General features: G+C 50.0%; 1 protein-coding gene across 5 annotated transcripts in view; it reads right to left on the bottom strand.

Moving 5' to 3' along the window:
• Nucleotides 1-91: 91 nt before the first annotated feature.
• Nucleotides 92-16,990, bottom strand: part of LOC8034159 (proton channel OtopLc) — a 54,861-nt gene continuing 37,962 nt past the window's right edge. For all 5 annotated transcript variants that reach the window (XM_029970597.4, XM_042289958.1, XM_042289962.1 and 2 more), the window contains exons 3-8: nucleotides 7,144-7,360; nucleotides 6,516-6,630; nucleotides 5,487-5,736; nucleotides 4,541-4,701; nucleotides 3,436-3,610; nucleotides 92-2,373 (exon numbers count right to left, since the gene is read on the bottom strand). In XM_029970597.4, the coding sequence (XP_029826457.3) occupies nucleotides 1,379-2,373; nucleotides 3,436-3,610; nucleotides 4,541-4,701; nucleotides 5,487-5,736; nucleotides 6,516-6,630; nucleotides 7,144-7,360 (1,913 nt within the window). In that variant the 3' untranslated portion in view covers nucleotides 92-1,378. The remainder of the gene's footprint in view (nucleotides 2,374-3,435; nucleotides 3,611-4,540; nucleotides 4,702-5,486; nucleotides 5,737-6,515; nucleotides 6,631-7,143; nucleotides 7,361-16,990) is intronic.

Raw genomic sequence — 16,990 nt, 5'->3', positions numbered from 1 at the left:
CCGAGCCAATCCGTGTTGCCCATAAAGCTGCTTCTTGGCGACTCGAGAAATGATTCAAGGGCACACCTTAAAAAATTACAATGTGACTTGCTTTTTTTCTTAATTGGTTTCATTGTTTTATTACACCAAAGCTTCTTTTTTTTTTTTTCGTCAAAAGTTGACGATATGCTAAAAAAACGCGTACAGTTGCAATACTGTTTTTAGTAAGAAATTTGTGACGGTAATGATGAAATGACAAGCCATACAATTAACGTACATGAGCACAACGCCCACGTAGCTCTCCATTCCTGGAACGGTTGGCGTGGAGAAAGTACGACCGCCGTTCCCAAAATTGAAGAAGCTAGGTGCTGCCTGTGTCCGAAATGCGAGGTGACGTGGTGAAACACCGACAGTACATAAATAAGACTTCACAGCACAACACAAGTTTCTCGGTACTGCTGTAGTTATTGGTAACGTTGTACTGGTGCATAGCCACAATTTAATTATATGGTCATCGCGTCGTTATACGTCCAATTAATAGACTATGTGACAACAAATTCGATGTAATATTCAGACAGTTCAAAGACCGTCACCACTAAGACTAGAGAAAAAAAATAATGCAGTGATGGCAATAGATGGAGGTGATAGAGGTGCGACAAAATTTGTACTACAGTTAGGAATGGTGAAAGTACACAATGACATCACACGTTTTTTCTGCTTTTGCATTCAATAAAAGCCATTTGTGAAAGTAAGAGACCGCTCCTCGCACGCTTAACTTGTTTCTGGCATATACGTACTTTACGCAAGACATTACGCAAGACCAAGCACACACACAATCGAGAAAAAAAAAGTTGGGAGTATAGGTACTGACAACATCGTGAGTATCAAGATAGAAAAGACACCGACACGAATACAAAATAAAAATACATCTCCGGGCACGTGGGCTTAAAGCGCTTCTATATTGCCGCAAGACATGAGGTGAAAGCCTCAATTATAAATGTCTGTCAATCCACCGTAATGTTTTTGTCGTTACCATGTCACGCGCACTTGGAACTGCGCCAGCCTGAAGCGTCCAAGGGACCAAATTACCACTAAAATCTATTAAAAAAAAACGTTATTTACTTTGAACCACGCCTTGCACGCTCAACTCTAGTGCAAGTTGAGTCGCAATCCTGAAACAACGAGGTTTAAGATTTAAATTTAGCTTTACCGAAAAGTGGCACCCTACATTATGCAGAGTCTGATGTGGCGGCCAGCCGCGAAACCAAAATTAATGTGAGGGTTACACTTCTAAATGTTACTTCCCGATCAGAAGCCGCGTTGCACAATACAAGCACACACCAGCACAATACAACAACACGCGTCCATAAACTTCCACAATTGCATGCCGTCCGGGACATCAGAGGTAGTCGGACTTGACCTTGTACGCCCTCTTCCAAATGTCACACAGACACACGGTGCTGTGGAACCTAAAGAAGATGGTAAGAGGAGCCGTCACGTGCGTGATAATGGTCCACGCCCAAAACCCGTAAAAGTTCATCTGAACCGGATTCGAATCGGCCCTCCGAGTCTCCAGGGTGTTGATGGCCCACATGGAGAAGTTGCAGACGATCAGGAAAGTGACCATCTCTCTGCCAGGCTTTCGATTCGCCTGGTCGCTGCTGCTCACGTACCTCCGCGAGGCATCGAGGATGAAGATGGTCTGCAGCGATCCCTGGATGAGACAGGCCAGCGCCGTCAGCAGAGCCAGCATGGTGTTCTGGTCGAGGGTGAAGTGGCCGCCGATGATGCTGAACATTGTGTACAGGTAGAGTCCGCTCTGGGCGACAATGAGCAGAATGCTGTCCAGGTCCGTGTTCCTGAGCCGGTTGTACCGGAGCTCCCGGACCTGGAACAACGCCGTCATCGTGGCCAGAGAGGCGAGCACGTAGACGGCCAGTTCTGCGATGTGGGCCTCCATCACGGCCAGCTTGCGGTACTGCGGCTTGTTGATGAGCACGAAGAAGAGGATGAGACTGATGATGGAGAGCACGAGCACCAGGATGCCCGTAAAGAGACCCTTGTTGGCCTTGGCGCAATCGACCTGGTAGTAGTGTCTCTGCCGCGGCGTGTGCACTTGAACTGAGCTGTCCGGTGTGGCGGGCATCGGGTGCGAGGAGCCCACGTTCTTCCACATGATGTAGAGGATGCCCGCGCAGATGAGGCTGTACTCGATGGTGCAGGGGAAGAGGAAGGGACTCGCGTTCTGCACCAGTTCGCCCATGATGTTGGCGCGGCGGCAGTTGTGGCTCTCGTGGTGGATGCCGTGGTCCGCGGACCGCTCCATCCGGTGATGGTCCTTCGAGTGGGTCTCGTAGTGCACCGGGTTCAGGTGGTCCTCTTCATCTTCCGGCACTGAATAAAAAAAAAAACAAAAAAAAAACAGGAAACAAACAATAATTACATACCAAATAATTTCCGATGGCTCACAAGTGGCATCCGACTCGCTCCGTTAGTTTATTCAACTAGGGACCAGAAAACAATTACATATTCCGTCAAAATTAAAGACGCCTCTATCTACACCTCTCACACCCACTCGCACTGAAAGTAAACCTTTTAGGGTGATGTTACCCAAGCCTGATGCTTCCCCCATCATTGCCAGTCAGAACAGACAAATTAGGAGAATGAGCGAGCGGTGTTATATGCGGTGACTATGCTGCGAACAAGCGACGAATTTTGCCGAGCAGGGTGAGGTTGGTTGCTCGCCGCGTGTTTGCTTCACGGAGTTCAGACTTTAGACGAAGCGCTCGACTACGCTATTTTGACATAACAAGGCAAACGGCAAGACCTACAACACCCCTGAGCCAATCAGAACGTCGGAGCGAGACACGACCCAACATAAACTGCGCTTCGCCTGTAGAGAGCTGTCGGTGCTTCGCCCCACCCCTTTTCACTCTGCCGAGTTATGTTAAAACAAAACATAGCATAATACAGAAAAAAAAGACAAGGCGTCAAAAGGGACAAGAACAACACCGTCTCATCCCTTTTAGCACCTTGTCTCCGTTTTTTTTACTATGATTAGTCATCAGCTCGCCTGCGTCTTTACTCTAATTTCTAGAACACAGCACTCGTTACTTTAATAGTACTCGCCTGGCACACAACCATGTAAAACGCGTCTCTGGAATTTGTCACTAACGTATGCGTACGATTGTCAATCGGGATTCGGGCGTTATTTCTTGCTAGTATTGCCGCTGCGTATTGACAGCACAAAATGGCTAGCGCACACACAATGCCTGCGCTGGGCTTAATACACCAGTAGCGATTTCTGCAACATTAGTAGTCGCAGTTATGATTACAGCCTTTCCATTCTAAGCGAAGATCGGGTCGATTCGGCCCTTATTTGTTTGTGCCAAGTTCCGCGCTCTGTGCGCGTATCTCTGCGGGCTGAATGTTTCGATGTCGAAAAGAAGCCTTTACCTAAGCTCGCCTGGTTGACGGCAAAGGCCATCATCTGGGTCTCATTGCGGTTTATCAGCTCGAGGATCTGGTGCTTGGTCTCCTGGATGAGCACGTGCAGCCACACGCAGATGTTCGCTGAAATCATGTGCATCAAGCCGAACCTTGCAAACGTTGTGAACTTGCTGATGGCAACCTACACGACGGGAAAAACAATGACGCCCCTTGAAAAATCAATGCGCACATGAGTGTCTAGAGAACTATTTTCTTCAAAGATGGAATAGAAAAAGTGCTATTTTCCTCTTAGAGAGAGAGAGCTCCCTTAAAAATTGCCAATTGACACTGGATGGTGCCTGGAACGTGACCCCGACTAGAGTGTGCAAGCACGTCTTTATTGTTGTCACCCGTCACTCGGCTGGTCATGTCAAATCTGTGTAATGCTGCTGTTCGTCGCGATCCTGGTGGCGACAAGGCAGCGAAAGTATAATCGGCAGACGCCTGCTCTGCTGCAGCCTGCTCTCCTGTCGGCCAGTCGACGGAAACTCCAGTAGCCGCGGGTTACGACGCCGCGACGACAGCGACGCCTGCGTCCGTTCGTTGTCTTCACCAGAACTTCCATAACGAACCGCCAGGATCGGGACAACGAGGAGCATTACAGGGCGGCTCATGCGTCACGTTTTGTTGCCATTCCTGGGACACTCGGATCCACTAAAGCCGGGGCCACACTGCTCATTCATCATACGAGAGGTTTGAATGCCGCTTGCCAAGTTTCTCCTTGAATTCATCGCCATGCGGCATTCGAAGCACGGATGTCACGGTGACTCGCATTCGAATCTGTATCCAGACTGTCTTTTGTATGATGTATAAGCAATGTGAATCCGGCTTAAGCGGTATAGGACTGCAAACACGCCAATCAGAGACACTTTTCAGGCACCACAGCAAGACAAACTTTCTGCAGACGAGTTTATCGTACAACAGAAAACGAAAAGTACTTCCTTTTAAAGTGTCTTCTTACTAACCTCTTCACAAAAAAAAAGGGCACTTCATGCTTTTTTTTTTTTTTTTGCGGTCGGGTCACACGGTATCAGTTTAGCAACAACAAAAAAAAAAGAAGAAAAAGTCGTACCCTTGAGTTAATAAATATGAAGTAGAGCTGAAAAAAGGTGAAAGCCATCCTTGTTGCAGGAGTCAGGCTGAAGAGTATGTTGTAGCACTTGGAGTCGGACTCCATCTCGAAAAACTGTCCGAATTCCAGGCCTGAGTAGATCATGCTCCCGGTGCCGAACGCTGGAAAGAAACAAAAAACAGCAACATATTTTATTTCACGAGCAGCTACACCGAATTTTGTCATTAAAACAACACTGCAGTTCACCTTGGTCGTCATCGAGCAGAGGAATACCAAGGTTCACTTGTTTGGACGCAATTACGTCGAAATGTTCATCAAATTGTTCACCACGCACTGTTTCTAAAGCACCAAGTTGATTTGATATTTACGAGGATTTTTTTGTTAAATTTTGATTGAAGTATTCAGAGGGAGGGAGTGATTATGATGTATATACGTCACGGACGAAGCATACACAGCTCGACACTGCTATAGTGCGAAAAAAGGATCGCCGGTTTTATCTGATCTCCATTAATAATTGAAAGGCTGTCATCAAATTACTGGTGTTGTGGAAAGTGCTGAATAGACTTTGTGGTAAATTACACAAGCACCAAGGAACATGCTGCAAGTGTAGTTACACGCACCGCACGTGCTGGCGTCTGCCGCAGTAGCTGTTCAAAAGCAAAAGCCTAAAACAAATGCTGGACGTAATCATGTGACGTCAGGACTAAAGACCACCAAAGATCACGCCGCCCCTTGACGTGACGGTGTCACGTGACCCGACGTCAAGTCACGTGGTGTCACTCGTCCGTTTTTTTTGTTGTTTTTTGTTTTTTATCTGGACGAGTTCACCGTCAACAAAACATTGACGGGAGGCTCAATTTTTCTTTTCTTTGCACCAGTTTTTTTTTTTACAATGGCGGACTCTCTGAAGACGCCCGGAAAGGCCAAAGTTGCGACGGACGCTCACCCACGGCACCGAGGCGGAGGTAGAAACTCCCTGCGTGCGTGGTGGCATCGTAGACGCGTCTCTTCTGGATGGGCGGGATCTCCATGTTGGTGTTCTTGGCGCAGCGCATTCCCATCAGGCGACGCATCTTGTCGCCGAAGCTCTCGGTGAACTGTTCCAGCTTGGAGTTGACCTTCTCGTGCTTGAGCAGGAACACGTACACGTACAGCAGGAACGCGATGCTGCCGAAGTACAGGTACAGGTAGAAGCCCTGCAAAGAAGGCACTCAGCGTGAAAACAAAAAACGCAAAAGCTATACATCGTAATTCAGCGTATACAAAGGTAGAACTACGTAGCCCTGAATACCTTTAACACGCGCTCCTTGCCTTCAGCCGTGCTTTGGCTGTGCGCTCAGGGTGTACGAGACGCCGAAGCATTATCGAAGGTAGGAAGCTTGCGTCGGAGGTGAGACAAGTGAAGCCCCTCCCTGCCGTTGTCACTCTGTCAGTGGGTACTGAATTTTAGCGTGGAAAAAGCACAGAAATATATATGCTTAATAATTACAACGATGATGTAGTATATTCGAATTATGTGTGTGGTAAGAGTAGCGATGAAGCACTGGTGCATTTTGTTTCGCCGGCGATCGCTTGATGCTGAAAGCCTCGAAAATATCTTTCAGTTTTGTTTTCGTGCTTTTATTTTTTTTTTAGAATCTTGTTTCTTTCCAGCTCTGGTTCGCCACAACGTCTGCGATAGTGCGCCGCCAAATGACATCCTCATTGCGATGAGGAGACTGTGTGTTTCGCATTAAAGTTGGGTTGTTTGTGGTGCATTGTTTGTAAGGGTGGATGCAGTCAGCTAAACCATCCATATCGGGCGGCTGCTTGCGCCGCTTAACTAGTATTTTAGTACCTCATTCTATTGCTACGCCACCGAGCAAACCGCAGCGCTATAAGCAGAGCATCGGCATCACGCGGTTTGCGGTAACGTAATGTGGAAGCAGCGTGGAAGTCAGGAGACTGCAGCCCGGCAACAGCCAGCAAGCCTCACCTCGTAGAAGGAGACGGGTATCTTCTTGGAGATGACCTCTCCCAGTGGGAAGCAGATTCCCATGATGACCAGGAGCTTGGCGTACAGGGCACTCAGCATGATCACCAGAGAGTCACTGCAAGTAAAGACAAATCTAAACCGTGCTCTTGTGGTGGCTTCTAAATTTCGTAGATTCCTGGCGTCCTCATTGGCGAAAGCGTGATTACGTTCCTGAGATTTTTCAGTGTCACACTTTTTTCTTTATTTTCTTTTTGTCCCGAGGTGCTGGCTGTGGAAGTTTGATGCGCTCACAAATAAAGGGTTATACAGGTACTTTCGCAACGTCGTGCTGTGGGCACTCCTTCGGTTTCGGGTCGAAGCACGAGTTTGCGAGACTAGATATAGGCGTCTACTCGCGACCGCAGCGGACGAACGTGCAACTCAAGACAACCGAAGAAATCAAATCACAAAAGGGAGCCTAAAAAAAAATTAAAAAGTCGGTTGAAAGTGGTCATTAATGCGTGCACTTAAAACTGATATTTGCACGCACAGGCGAGCTGCCCCATCTTTCTCACGCTCACGTACGCACGCCCGCGCCTGCACGTACACACACCCATACGCATGCACGCACTCAGGCGAGTATACTCACAGGTCTCCGTGTGCCCTGCGTGTGCCGTACATCTTGCCGTTGCTGCTGGTGGGCAGGCTGCACAGAGATCCGCCGTAGGAGCTCGCCCTCGACGGCGGGATGCGGTGCAGGTCTATGGTGAGCGCAGGCTTCTTGCTCGGGGGGCTGTGGCCCGTGCCCAGGCCCGAGTCGTCGCTAGACTTGGCCGGCACGTTGGGCTGCACCACGCCTGACTCAACTGCCATGCAAGAGCCGCGCCAAGAAAAAGAAAACAAAAATCGTCAGTGCCTTTTATTTTTTAAAATGCAATAATACACGAAGATATAGCATTTAAGGAGCGATTGTTTAAAGTTGCTTAGAAAACATTTAATAGTCGTTTAGGAGAGTGAAGAAGAACGTACATTTTTATAAATATTCCCGCTACATTTAGCGCGAAATTTGAACTGGTGTTTAAGGCACGTGACGTCAATTTTACCGCTAAATTTAGCGTGGAGACTGAATTGGCGTAGAGGTCACGTGGCGTCAGGTCACGTGACGTTGATTTCTACGCTACATTTAGCGGGGAACGCACGGATGAACGGACAGAATTTTAGGGCTAAACTGGGCAAAAACCAGAAGAAAAAAAAACAAAAAAAAAAAAAACGAGCACATACAGACGCGCTTGTTTCGCAGAGTCTGGCGTTCGAACGCCGGACGCCGGCGTCCGCTAGACTGCGCGAGGAAAAGCGATGCTTTTGTTAGCTCTGATTGGATAAAATGTAGTGGGTAGAAGTTGCGTCTACCCAATCAAAGCGATGTCACCGCACGCTCTCCTCTCCTCCTTTCCCGCGGTTTCTCACCGTATAAGTTTGGCGAGCAATGTATACCTTTTTACAAATTAGGCAGCTAGCTCTTCCAATCCTTTTTTTGTCCTTCATTAAAAAATAGCATCCCCCTCCCGTACAAGTACGGGCACCTCCACAACGCCCCCACGCATAAACGTCGGTCCAAGAACCAATTCTAACGGAACATTAAAGGGAGTGCGCGTTTAAGTGCGAATATCAGAATTTTTGTAATGGTAGTTTCGAATAATACGCCATTTCTTCGTACTTTGCGAAGTACTGATCACGGCGGATGAGCCCCGTTGAGTGCGCTTTTCATCGAGCACCGGTGCACTGCGGGGAAGCAATACCCGCAAAGCTCAAGGGCTTCGTGTGCAGATTGCTTCCCCACTGTGCATCGGTGCTCGGCAAGAAGCGGACTTTAGGAGGTTAACCCGCTGCAATATATATATAAATATATATATATTTTTTTTAAATATTATTAGTCTCTTACGGGACTATGATAGAAATGGGGATATGCACTTTCTGGCAAAATAAGAAAAAGATAGAAAAGCAACACATACTGGAACAAGAAAAACACGCTAAAATGTTTTAACAGATTTTTCAGATGGATTTGTAAAAGTGCCAGAACAAATATACAATTAATTACGCAATATTTTACTGAAAGATAAGCTAGAATATCGCAAACGCAAAAACAAAGCGCACACAATAAAAAAAATTGTTTTTACTTTTTTTTTTATTTCACATGTCACAGATGCGCCATAAGACACAAGGAATGAACATAGCGATTCAAGCGAATGGCACGAGGAAGCATCTTCAGGGAGAGAGTTCCACTCGCTGATACTTAGGGAAAAAAAGGAATAATTAAGACAGTCGTCGAAGCATCGGGGCTGACGAAGGGTACGGCTATGTTTGTTGCCAGAAATTCCGGATACACCAGAAGTGATGACGTAAGCTGTTTTATCTGCAGGAAGTCGTTTAGAGTCATGTAAAGTAATTTCAACCTTCTTACCTTACGCCGCATTTTGAGTACCGGAATGTTAGCTTTTGAGCATAGCGCCGTTAGAGAGTAAGTTTTAACTTGGCAATGTCTTGAAATTGGAAACAAAAAAAATTGCGTACGCACGCATGTTTATAAATCCTCTTGATTGGGATAGCTGCGACAAACCTGTCGTTAACATGCCACAGTACACAAATATAGTTATATTGAAATTAACTGGGCTCAGAAATGGACAAGTGGAAGATTAGGCCCAACCTTCACGAGTTCAGCTCAATTTTCGTTCAAGCACGAAAGGCTCGGAGAAACTATTTGGCATTCAATTCGAACGTATTCGCTTCGAATTTGCTTTTAACTCAAAATCCGCTACTCGCGCGTGTCACGTTCAAATAGTGTGCTACCCTATCGCAATTGTACCGGCCGGCGTATCAACGTGTCGCGTGGAGGAGCATCCGAGAAGCGACAGTTCCTGGAATAACCGTCGTCACCGCCAGGGAAAGGCACGCAGCTTGCACGGGACAGCTACGTCGGCGCTCGGCTAAAGCTCGTGTCCCCGCTGATTGGACACCCGAGTGCCAGCCGAACGCCGACGCAGGGCTCGTGCCCAATCAGCGCCCTTCACTGGCCTTCTCTATAGACCGACACACTGTATAAAAACAGGCCCGCATTCGCGGATGAAAAAGAAGACGACGACGACACTGCTGCTGGTAACCCTTTTCGTGTCTCTGAATTTTCCTTACGTAGCCGATAAATTGCGTGTTTAAACAGTACATTCGGCGGTTAACAACTAACAGAACGACATAGGATCTTCGTGCGCAAAGGACCTCCTGAGGGGAGGCCAGGACATCAACAAATATGACCTCGGACATCGAGTCATCGAACGCTCTCATGTCCATTGACATGGATGAAGCACAGGCAAGCACATCGACGATCATCAAAGACGGCTATGAGATTCCACCCATACGCTGCGCCGCTGACACAATGAGCAGCTCCTCATCGACAATCGTGTCTACTAACGACGAGTTGCACTCCGACGACGGTGACTACGAGGTCGTTCATGGCAAGAAAAGACGAAAGACAAGCCAGAGCTCAGCATCGCATTCTAAAGAGAAGACCAACCTACAAGTCGGATTCACGGTACTGTACATGCCAACTGACACCAGCAAGGTTGCATCGCTCAGCAAATTTAAACTGACTGACTACCTGAACAACGTCGCACCAGACATGGTTAGTGTAGTTCGTATCAACAAAGCTCGTAATATCGTTGCGGTTGACGTTAAAAGGCCTGCACTCAAAGCTGAACTCCTGAAGCTAACCAAGCTATGCGCACTGCCGGTGCGTGCTTTTCTACCTAGCGACCGCACAAATTGCTATGGCGTCCTTCGAGACATCGACCCTGACTGCACAGAGACCGACATAAAAGCGCGACTACAGTCAACCGCCTCCATAACGGAAGTGAAACGCCTTGGCAAGGCATCACCCGTTGTGCGAGTGTCGTTCGCAACAAAAGTAGCTCCTCAACATGTCAATGTCGGTCTTGTAAGAACGGAAGTAATTCCCTACCGAGCATGCCCCTTGCAGTGCTACAGGTGTCACAAATTCGGCCACATCGCAGCTGCCTGCGCAGAAGAAACCCAGTTATGTTCTCGGTGTGGACAATGCCACAAAGACAAGTGCGAAGCCAACCCCTGCTGCGTCAACTGTCATGGAAATCACGCCTCCAACGCACCTGAGTGCCCAGTGAGGGCAAGGGAGGCAGAAGTAGCGAGGTACAAGTTAGAGCATAACACCACATTTCGTGAGGCCAAAAGTGCTGTGCATGCAAAAAGACAGGCAAACAAAACAACGAATTCAAACAACATACAAGAATCTAGCGCCTCCGCCAACAATACTCTGCCTCTGACTGCTCAAGACTTTCCCCCTCTCGAAGACGTGGAGAGCACGCCTGCAGATCTGGTCACCGATAAATGTACCGCAACAACTACAGTACCAGTTTCTAGGAAACCTTCGTTTTGGGACAAACCAAACATCAAAAACATCACTTCACATAAGACCTCCAACGTGCACATGACGGGACCCAACCAAGAAAGCGGAACGAAGACTGACTCTGTGTTTAAAGCCATAATCCCACTTATGTTCACTGCTCTTCGCAAGATACTGTCCACAACGTCACAGACATCAACACTTCATCAAGTGATCAAAGCCGTCCTCACATTAGAACCCATTATTGCAATGCTATGCTAGAGCGTTTCCAAGAAAGCCTCACTTGTCAGTACAGATATTTTCTTCACTGTAACTCAAAAGCTAAATGGCATAGAACAGATGAGTCAGATCATATTGAAACTGAGTCTGTTGCAATGGAGTGGAAGGAACCCTGTTCATCACAAGCCCTCTACATCACAAGCCCTCTACCATTCCCCTGCCCACACCAACTCATCCACGATGGGAGATATTAATAAGAGGACCACCAAGCATCTTCAACCCCTCTCCTGCTCAGTTTTTCAATGGAACTGTAACGGATTGAGAACGCGACTCCCTGAGCTCCGCAAACACCTATTGGACAACGCCTACAATGCAGTAGCTCTCCAAGAACCAAGAATGTCAGCCGGCGACATACGCATTGCGGATCATGTAGTGTACGCCAGCAAACCACATGTGGCAAGAGGGTTTCCGCGGGCAGCACTACTAGTGCGTCGAGAGTTGCCACAAAGTGAGGTGGACCTCAATGATTTATGCACTGAGAGTGCGGAGTTCGTGGCGGTGACGGTGGAATGGAGAAGACGTCCACTCACCATCGTCTCGGTATACGTGGCCCCTAACGCACCCTGGGACACCCATGTACTTGCGGACATTCGAGTCCGAGCCAAGGGAGACCTTATAGTAGCCGGTGACTTCAATGCGCACTCGCAGTCTTGGGGAGACAAGCAAGACTCCCCACGGGGACGGGAGCTACAGGCAACGGTCGAAGCACTTGACCTGAGGAACATCACAAGTGGGAGCCAGACGTTTATCCGCCCTGGAGTGACGGGAAGCGTGATTGATCTCACCTTCACAACTTGGTCCCTGAGGCTCAGTGCAACCCCTCAGGCGGACAGCTGGGGGAGTGATCACCTTCCAATTGTCATTGGAAGACCGCCGAAAGTCCCCCTTAGGACTTGCCAGATAGTCGACTGGGACCACTACAGGACACTGCTTGGAGAAGCACTAGAGGCGGGATTTCCCTTCAATTCAGAAACACTGTCGCGCGTCCTCAAAGAAGCCACCCGTGAAGTCAGCGTGCCATTAACACGTCCTAACCCTGACCTCCAATGGCTTAAACTCCGAGCGAGAAGACGTCGAGCCCAGCGAAAGTCATGGGTCACCGGAAAACCGGAGGATATCCTGGCCTATAGGCGACTGGATGCCAGATTCAGGAAACACGGAAAGAAACTGGCGCGCCGACAATGGCGTCTCAAGTGTAGTACTCTAGACAGGCCATCCGGAGGAAGCCGGGCTTGGAGGATGTCGAGAACACTGGCGGGCCGCCCGATTCCCCGAAACCCAGTCCTAGGAATGGCCGTGGCCATGAACCTCCGACCAACGGACATGGTAGAACTCCTCGCGGATACTTTCACTAAAGTTCCGCTGGTACCGACAGTGGGACCACCCCCCGAGAATTGGGACAAGTTCCGTCATCCCACGGCACCTCTGATGCAACAACCGGACACCGACTTTACTCTGCACGAGCTGCAGTACGTCCTTGATTCCCTTCCCAGACACCGCGCGTCACCAGGACCAGATGGAGTCACCAACCAGGCTCTGAGAAACGTCAACGAGTCGGCACTCCCAGCGATGCTAGCTCTCATCAACAAAGTCTGGAGGACAGCTGAGCTGCCAGACGCTTGGAGGGTAGCAACAACGATACCACTGCTGAAGCCCGGCAAGCCCCAAGACCAGCTAAGCTCATACAGGCCTATCTCTTTGACATCATGCCTCGGGAAAGTGATGGAGCGTATGGTGCTACGCCGTCTTGTTTACCACCTAGAAGGGGCAAGGGCTTTACCGGACTGTTTTTCGGGATTCCGGCACCATCGAAGCACAGTAGATGCAATGGGAGATATCGTAAGCTCACTGGAAGAGGCAAAAGCGCAGGGTTGGTCTGCGGTGGCCGTCTTTCTGGACGTCCGCAAAGCCTTTGATGCCCTCCCCCACAAGGCCGTCATATCAGCTCTACGCCGTTTCGGGGTGAACGGACGACCACTGAAATACATTTGTGCGTTTCTTAGTGAACGTACCATGTGTGTAAAGGCAGGCAACGCGGTGAGCAACCCCCGGAAAATCATCCGAGGAGTTCCCCAAGGGAGCGTTGTTAGCCCGCTACTCTTTGCTCTGGCCATCGCGTCACTCCCAGCGGCGGCAAGGGTTGGAGAAGAGCCGGCGTACCCTATCAGCATGGCCGTCTATGCAGACGACGTGGCACTCTGGTCCACTGCCCCCACCTACAGAAGGCAACGTATGGTATGCGCTCTCCAGCGAGCCCTGACAAATGCAGTGTATCGTCTCCACCAACTGGGCTTGGCAATATCAGCCGAAAAAACGATTGCGCTGTGCTACGCTCCAAAGAGGCCAAGCAAGTTCATGCCCACACTATGCATTGGGGACACTCCAGTGAAACTGGCGAAAACGGCCACATATCTTGGCGTCACGTTGGACTCAAGGCTATCCTGGGGCCCAGCAATGAGGGAAGTTCTTCAAAAGATGCGAACCCATACAAACATCCTCCGGATGCTCGGCGGAACTACTTGGGGAACCTCATCTCACATGATGCTGCAACTGTATAGGGGGCTCATCCTGGCCCGCCCATTGTACGCCCTACCTTTCGCCACACTGAGTGCCAACCAGCTCAAAAACCTTGAACAAGCGCAACGCGTGGCACTCAGGATTTGCCTCGGAGTTCCCCGCACAGCCTCGTCTCGACATACGCTCACAGAATCCAGGATTAACTCTGTAGAGAACATCATGCAAGAACGGGCGCTGGGTCATCTGACTCGAATGAGCAACTGCGACTCGACCATCACGCTCCTAATGAGGATCGCCGAGCGCGCTGAATCAAGACTAGGAGCGCACCTCTGCACTCTTGGTGACATAGCTGGTACACCAGGACCACTCGCTCCACTCCCAGAGCTGCACAAAGATCCCCACCCCCTGCGGATCAGCCTACATATCCCTGGACTGCGTTCCAAGAAGAACGTAGCAGTGGTCGTAGCAAGGCAGCTCACGGAAGACCACTTAGTTACCCAGTACGATGGGTGGACCCGAGTGTACACCGACGGATCGGTGGATCCCTCCGGAGGCACAGCAACAGCAGCGGCTTTCTTCGAGGCAGCAGCTGTGGGTACCAGTGAGCGCCTGGATCACCAGGCATCCTCCACCACGGCAGAGCTAGCAGCCATACGGCTCGCCCTCTGGGGTATTCGGACAGGCTGCACACAGGCTTTACGCTGGGTCATCCTGAGCGACTCAAGATCAGCCCTCGAGCTGCTATCTAGGCTCGAACGGGCAACGCCCCTGGCCCGTTCAATCGCGCAGGATGCGGTCGAGCTTCAGCAAGAAGGCAACAACATTGCCTTCCAATGGCTCCCGAGCCACTGTGGCATTAGAGGCAATGAAGTCGTTGATTTTCTAGCGGTGCGGGCTCACAAGGACCCCGAGTGCCCGCTTTCAACCGTTCCCCGCTTCTCAGACGCAAAACTCCTTGTGAGAAGAGCCATCGCCCTACAGCACCCGGACCCCGTAGTGGTGGCGGGTGTCTTCCCAGCTCGGGTACCGCGCGGCTTCGACCGCCAAACTGCCGCAGTAATGCACAGATTACGGACCGGAAGCGCCTTCACCCCGGCGTGGGTAAGTCGCTTCAGACTCAGTGTTGACCCCATATGCCAGACCTGCGAGGAAACGGCCGACGCCGAACATCTCCTCCTGCACTGCAGTGATCACGAAGAGGAGCGCACCAACCTCCGTGATGCTTTTTCCCGCCTAGGGCTACCTAGTACCAACTTGGAAGAACTCCTGCGTCCAAGAGCCTCACGAGCTACTGCGGACAAGGCACTCAAAAGTGTAGTCAGCTTCCTGAGGAGCGCGGAACTCCTCGAGATCCTCTAGGACTTCCAAGAGATCTGGGTTGCTTGCGGCTCTTGGGGCTCTTGGAGATGTTACATCCAGAGGTTTTCGGGAGTTCCAGGAGTCGCGAGTCAACACTCTGAAGAAATCCTCTTCCCCCTTCCCCCTTTCTTCTCCTCTATCTCTTTTTTCCCTTAATTCCCTTTCCCATCGACAGTGACAAGTGCGCCCAGAGCGTAACTAACAACAACGTCGATTTCCTAATAAACATCGCTTCAACAACAAGCCCGCATTCGCCCACACCAAGTGAAGGCTCTGCGCAAGCGCAGAAATCAGATTCGCGTGAGGTAAAGCTTCTGCGCATGCGCCGTGGCGACAACAGCGCCACCGCTTAGGCGAGACGTCAGAGCCGCTTGTTGGTCTATGGACCTTTGCATCGCTTATCACCTGGGCGAAAAAATGCTGAGTCACTGAGCTGTGGACGTATGCGCAGCGTCCGATAGAGCTCACAGCAGAGCAACAGCGCAGGCTCAAAAGGTGTTCCACAGCCTAGCAGACAAAGATAGAAGCGCGCAGATATTTTTTTTTGCAAAGGTTTATAGGTGATGCCAAAAAAATTCAAACGCCGGGTTGCCTACACTGGCCTGAACGAGCACATGCATTTCCACAACAATGGGATTCAAATGCATTCTGGGGGTTGTGGGATTTCCCTTGCTGCTACCCGTCTCGGAGGATGACACAGCACACTGGTTCAACAACACGTAAACATTTAATGACCGCTACCGCCTACGCCGCGATCCCAACAGCCCCCGCGCATCCGCTGCGACGGCCTTTTAGCAGCGGCGGAGGGCCGCTCGCGTGGTCAGTTGTCCTTGGCCCCCTCGTGGTCAAGATGACCACTCATGATTGTCGGAGGGGCACCCTGGGCCAACCGCTTGGAATCGCCAGGTTGCCCACAGGGTGAGGGGGTGTATAATAAAACTGTGAAGCCAAATTAGGTTAACCTCGTCATAACCGGGTTGGACACCGTCCTCCCTTGGGCGGCCACCAATGAAACTCAAATGATAAGCGAGCGAGTTTTGTTAACTACATCTCCGTTTCATTCTAAGTGCGGCCGCAGCCGATGCTAGGATCCAATGGAGCCAATCAGTAGCGTCAAAAAATGCTTCGTCACGGCGTTCGTCGCCTTTGTGCGTTTTGTTATCACCCCCCCCCCCTTCTCACTCTCTCTCTCTCTGCTACACACACACTTTTCAGACATATCATCGATCCCAGACGTATCGCCGTGAGAAGGAATGAAATCGCAGGATCCAACTATGGTTAAAAATGTATTCTCCTCGTCTCAGCGGTCGCCAACAACGGCCGCGTGTTTGTCCAAAAGCGAGCGTCCGAACAAACACGGCCGGCGTCTATAAAGCGGGCCCACCCACTCGCGAGATTCTTTCCACACCCTTTTGTCACCTTGATTACACGGAGCCCTTCGAATGAAAAGGGGCCTCGATGTTGCCCAACCGGCGCCCACGGGTAAGGTCGTTGTTCGGAGAAGGAATGACGCCATCGCAAACGTCCCCCCCTTTTGTGCCCCCGTGTTTAAACTTGGAAGCCTTTGTCCGTCCCTTTAGCATAACCAGCCTCTGAGCATGGACTATACAGTCCTGACCAAGCGGCGACTTCGTTGTGGGCGGGAAGCGAATAGAGTAGAAGCCGGATGGATGGATGAATACGGCTGAGCCCTCTGGATCGGGCGGTAGCTTACGCCACCTAGCCATTTTGTTTTACCAATAGCCGATAAACGAAGCCAGCGCCCGAACAAGGAGGCGGCCAATTTCAGAACTATTACGTTAAAACCTTTTGTTTTCTCAATCAAAAAAAAAAGGAAAAGAAAGGGGGGGGGGGGGGGTGTTTAAACGCGTTTTGATTGACATTTTCCATCTCTTTCAGAAATGAATAATAA

The sequence above is a fragment of the Ixodes scapularis genome, unplaced genomic scaffold, assembly GCF_016920785.2.
Source record: "Ixodes scapularis isolate PalLabHiFi unplaced genomic scaffold, ASM1692078v2 PGA_scaffold13__105_contigs__length_92229423, whole genome shotgun sequence".
NCBI lineage: Eukaryota > Metazoa > Arthropoda > Arachnida > Ixodida > Ixodidae > Ixodes > Ixodes scapularis.
The sequence above is the reverse complement of the archived record's forward strand: the minus strand, read 5'-3'. Positions and strand labels throughout refer to the sequence as shown.